This window comes from Suricata suricatta, chromosome 7 (genome assembly GCF_006229205.1).
Source record: "Suricata suricatta isolate VVHF042 chromosome 7, meerkat_22Aug2017_6uvM2_HiC, whole genome shotgun sequence".
Taxonomy (NCBI): Eukaryota; Metazoa; Chordata; class Mammalia; order Carnivora; family Herpestidae; genus Suricata; species Suricata suricatta.
In genome coordinates this window covers 94,762,474-94,767,728 of record NC_043706.1, presented here as the reverse complement: position 1 = coordinate 94,767,728, position 5,255 = coordinate 94,762,474, and the positions used below count along the sequence as shown (strand labels likewise).

Genomic DNA, 5,255 nt, shown 5'->3' with positions numbered 1-5,255 from the left:
TTGATTAGGACTAGGGCTGAAGTTGAATATTAATACCAAATAGATTGAAGTCAGATCCATGGTCCTCTTATTATCCTAGTGTTGAACTTTCTTAACTCACTGATTGCAAGACATTTTTCTCTGTAATTATAAAATGTATAATAATATTGACTCCTTTGTTTCATCTCTGAAATTATGTTTTTTTCTCCACCACATGTTTGGAAATGTTTACAGCCAGAGCTTTTGTTATTTCAGTCTGCTTGAGCGCATTCTGGATACTGATAGGGCCTGAAAGTGTCTGATGATGCTGAATAGTCTGTGAAGGTTAGTTCTTTAGAAAATGTTAATTTGATGAATGAGCAATAACACTGATCTTCCTGGCTCTACATTTACAGACACTATAAAACCATTTGCCTATAAAGCATAGTATATTTTATAGTGTTAAAAAGGTCATATTCTATTGCAAGATGTTGGAGACTAGGCTGCACACGCATTTTCTCTTGAATTTTTTATAGTTAAGCTATTTTCCACCTTTCTTCTCTTGAGTTTCTCTTGCCAAGTTCACCAATGATATTGACATGAAAAAAAATCTATAGTCATTGCTTTCAGTCCTCATTTTACTTATCCTTGCAGGAACACTTGACACCGTTGACTGCTTCCTCCGTAAATGCTTTTCCTTCTTTATTTTGTATCTTTGTGCTCTCTTGGTGTAATGGTTAATTTTATGTGTCAACTTGACTAGACCACAGGATGTGCAGACATTTGGTCAAGCCTTATTCTGAGTTATTTCTGTTTGGGATTAACATTTGACTTGGTAGACTGAGTAAGCAGCTTGCCTTCCCTAATGTAGGTAGGTCTTAGATCTAATCAACTGAAAGCAGAAAAGAACAGATAAGCTAAGTGAGAGGGAACTTCTGTTGCCCAAATATCTTGTGCTCGAACACTGGTCTTTTCCAGGCTTTGGTCTCAAATTAAAACATCAGTTTTTCTCTGGTCTTGAGCCCATGGGCTCTCCTGGTTCTCAGGCCTTTCGAGTCAGATTGGAACAATACTATCAGCTTTCTTGTGTCTCCTGCTTTCTGACTACAGATCTTGGGACTTCTCAGCCTCCAAAATTGCATTGCATGAACCAGTTCTTTATAATAAATCTCTATGTGTTTGTGTTTATTTGCTTATAGGCCATCTCCTCCAGGAAAATGTAACACTATGAGCACAGAAACTTTTTGTCTATTTTGTTCACTTCTGTATTCCCAGCCCTGAAATTGTGTCTAGCAAATACAGGCACTCAATAAATATTGGTGGATTGTATGAAAAAAATCGCTTGGGGTATTTTCCTAAGGCCCAAGACCAGTAACAACTTGTGCTTGTATGCATATTTTTTTTTTACAGTTGCTCAGAATGTCCACACATGTTGTCCTATTTATCCTCACATCATCCTTCAAGAAGGGGAGGAGAGGGACCCTTTAGTTATAGCTCATATTCATTGGTGGAATGGGAATTTTGGTCCCTGGGAATCTTAATGCCCTGTGTTTTGAAGATAAGAGGGCCTGCTGAGCATACCTTCACTTACCTAATAAACACAATGCATCTTGGAATCCTGTCTTTGAAGCATATATTTATTTCATAAGGCTGTGCATTATGCTACAAGAACTGACCAGCAAAAATATACTCAGTCAATATGAATTTAAACATTTAAAATTCTTTCCAGACTGGAAAAGCTACAACTGATAGTTGTGGTTTAAGAATTCCTAAGTGCACATGTGGTAAGAGGAAGGCATGGCTTCAGACATCCTCTGGAGTTTGCCTTCCAAACCCAAAACCAAGGAGTAGATTAATTTGCACAGATAACACCAGTGACACTATAGTTAATAATCCAATGAATACTGTTATGTGAATATATTACTCCCTCTCAGCCCCCCGCTGCAAATCTGTGTTAGGTATTTCAGTGACAATTTATGAACAATGTGCAGATGCATGATTTTGTACATTAAAATTTCATAGGAGGGAGATGATACATAATAGGCTTTTTAAGTAAATGTACTGATAGTTCAACTCTTAAATAGTAATTAAATAGTCACATGCCCCAAATTACATTTTTATTATGTGTTTATTTGTGTACAAAATATGTTGTAATTTACTGACACATGTGCAGCAAAATATTCTATCACATACAACAAAAATACACCTTTTACTCTCCCTCCCTTGCCCCTGAAAATGGCAACACTGTTTTGGCAGTTCAGCAGCTAAAAATAAAGTGCCATAATTAAGCAGTATTGGAATGTCTTCACTTGACAAATGTGATGTACAATTTGAGTATACAACCACATCTTAAGTTTTTTCACAGAACAGGAAATTCCACATCCTGAACACCTCCAGAAGATACAAATATTTGTATATATATGTACACATGTATACACTGTATATGTAAAGTGCCAACGAGCCTCTTTGTCCTTTGTGAGTTTGATGTATTTATGTTTATTCTCTCTTTCTTTCTTTCTCTTTCCAAAGCCAAATTCACACTATTGGTATCTCAGTTCATCAGCAGGCACCGGAAAGCTCACGAAAGGCTGGCTTGTTGGGTGTGTGGTGTTGGTGAGAGGACAGAGGGAGCCTTCAGACCTCACTGGGGGACCTAGAACGGAAGGGCACTTTGGACTGGAAACAGCCACAGAACAGGAGCCACAGGGCACGCTGAATCTCCTGGTTGCGGAAGGCATAGATGATAGGATTGATCATGGAGTTGTAGGTGGCGGGCAGCAAGGTGGCGTAGGTGTAGACTGCAGGGTCCTCACGGCTGCCTACCACGCAGTAGATGGTGAAGGGCAGCCAACTGGCGCCAAAAGTACCTAGCACCACAGCCAGCGTACCCACACCTTTTCTGGTGGCTGCGAGGTGGGGCGGCGCCAGGCAGTGCTGCTGCAGAGCGATCTGGTGCGCGTGGCGCCAAACCACCTGGCAGATGCGCACGTACAGGTGCAGCATGATCCCAAAGACCGCAAAGAACGCGGCGGACAGCAGCGCCACGTGGCTGCGCGTCAGCGGGCGCACCACGCTGCAGGTGGAGCGCTCTGCTAGGCAGTTCCAGCCGAGCACCGGCAGCAACCCGAGGCCTAGGGACACCGTCCAGGTGGCGGCGAGCAGGAGGTGCACGCTCAACAGGGTCCGGCGCGAGTAGTAGGTGAGCGCGTTGTAGAGAGACAGGTAGCGGTCCACTGTTATGGCCAGCAGGCTGCTGACCGAGGCGGCGAAGGAAGCCACCAGGAAGCCCACCGTGAGCAGGCTCACCGTTTCGGAGGGTACCACGTACTGGAACACGAAGTGAAGGATCAGGCCGCAGCCCGCCAGCAGGTCGGCGGTGGCTAGGCTGCCCACCAGCACGAACATGGGCGTGCGCAGCGCCGGGGTGGACGCGATGAGTGCCACTACCAGAGCATTTTCACCCGCGATCACCGTCCCTGACACGCACAGGAGCACGTCCCAAGGATTCACCGCCGACAGTAGCAGCCCCGGAGGCCCCGCGGGCAGCTGAGAAGACAGCTCAAGGGACCCATTAGCCGCGGCGCCGCCCCCCAGCGCCGCCGCTGCAGGGGGCCCCCATTCGCCGCTGTCCCGAGCCCCTGCCGCTGTGGCCGCCGCTGCCGCTCCCTCGGCGGTCACTGCCACCACCTGGGACTCATTGAGCGAAGAAGCGCTCGTGTTCATCGCGGCCTGACGCTGCACCCTGCGTGGAAAAAGGGAGAGCAAGCTTCAGGTGTGTGGTTCACGGCGCCAGGGAACTTTCCCCCAGCGCAGGTGCCCCGCTCTTATTGTTCATCCGACCTCAGGACCCCAGAGTAGAGCGAGGAAGCAGTTATTGAAAACCTAAAATTAATAAATACCTGTTGAGTACGGAGTGAGCGTGTGAGTAAAACGCACACGAATGCTCCACGGATATCTGAGGTTTTGCACAGATATATACACGGATAACATGCACTTGCATGCACACAGATCAGTCCCGTAAGTGTGCCCGTAGTTGCACACGCACCGGTTTGCACCGAGCTAGGTAGGGGTACGAGCCTTGGCGAATCCTGCCCGGGCTCTGGCGGACCTGGTTATTAGGCTTTCTCCTAAACTGGGAGTCGCTGTCCGCGGTGCTGAAAGCGAAGTTTCTGAGGTCGCGGAGTCCAGCGGGCCCTGAAGGCCAAGCAGATCCCCGAGAAAGAGGTTTAGGGGAGGGAAGCTTGGGGGTCTGTGTAGGGGAAGGGTATAGAGTCAAGCGTGGACGTATTTTTTCTGCTTCAAGGACTCACCCCCTAGCCATCCTTCACCCCTTCTTCTCCACACCCTCAAAGTTCCTTTCGGTAGTCGGTCTGCTCACCTGGGGAGTCAGGGCTTCAGGAAGTCGCTGATCATGAGCTTTGTAGAAGGGCGCCAGGCTGCGCTCCCGGCGCGGACAGAGTCTATGCCTGCGGGGCGGCCGGGCCCGCGATGAGCAGAGCGCCAGGCGCCTGTCTCTGTGCAGTCGCCTCCAAGAGTGAGGGACACGGTTAGAGGCAGAAAAGGCGGCTACGAGCAGCGCTCCCGCGGAAGGCTGACTGGTAGGGCGCGGTGACGTCAGGCCGCCGGCTCCTGGGTGCGAGCCGGCACTCATTCTCTTCCACCGCCCATCAGTGCCCACCAGCCCCGTCTCTCCTCCTCCAAAGTACGTCTCCGAGGGTTCAAGGAGGGAGGAGAAGCCAGAGCGGCCGCCTCCTCTCCAGAACCACCAAGAATGGGACGAGGGAACGAGGAGAGGAAGAGAGGGGTGAAGTCTGGGGGTGGGGAGGGTGAGCTAGCCGGGGTGGGGGTGGGCGGGCGAGGTGTGAACTGCGAGGCTGGGCGGCAAAACCCTGGGGGAAAAGCCACCAAGAGGATAAGGTCGAAGTATGAACCCCGGAGAAGGAGGAGGTTGGGGCAGAGAGGTCTGATGGCACAGTGGCTACCTTAAACACACAGTACTGTGTTGGGGACAGGAATGAATGAACTGGGGATAGGGGTGAGGGATGAGCTTTTTGAGATGTTTGTGGTACAGTGTGTCAGTTGAGTAGAGCCAGAGGAGAAATGTAGAGTTGTGGGAAACAGAGAAAAGGTGGAAGATTTTAGGGAAAACAGGTTTATTTGGAAGTTACCAGTGCAATTCCATCTCTCCTCCTCCATTCTTTCCTCTCTCTGCCACTGTCTTTCTTGAACTCTACACAGCAGGTTTCACCATGATTTCCCAGCCCAATGTTCCCCAGTTTCAGTGCTGATAGTGCCCT

The 5,255-nt window shown here is 48.8% G+C and overlaps 1 protein-coding gene across 1 annotated transcript; it reads right to left on the bottom strand.

Moving 5' to 3' along the window:
- Positions 1-2,067: 2,067 nt before the first annotated feature.
- On the bottom strand, positions 2,068-4,491 carry GPR6 (G protein-coupled receptor 6). Its single transcript, XM_029945122.1, has 2 exons — positions 4,337-4,491; positions 2,068-3,700 (listed from the first exon to the last, which is right to left on the bottom strand). Exon 2 carries the CDS (start codon positions 3,679-3,681, stop codon positions 2,593-2,595), a length of 1,089 nt encoding a protein of 362 aa, XP_029800982.1. The 5' UTR covers positions 3,682-3,700; positions 4,337-4,491; the 3' UTR covers positions 2,068-2,592.
- Between the last annotated feature and the right edge of the window lie 764 nt (positions 4,492-5,255).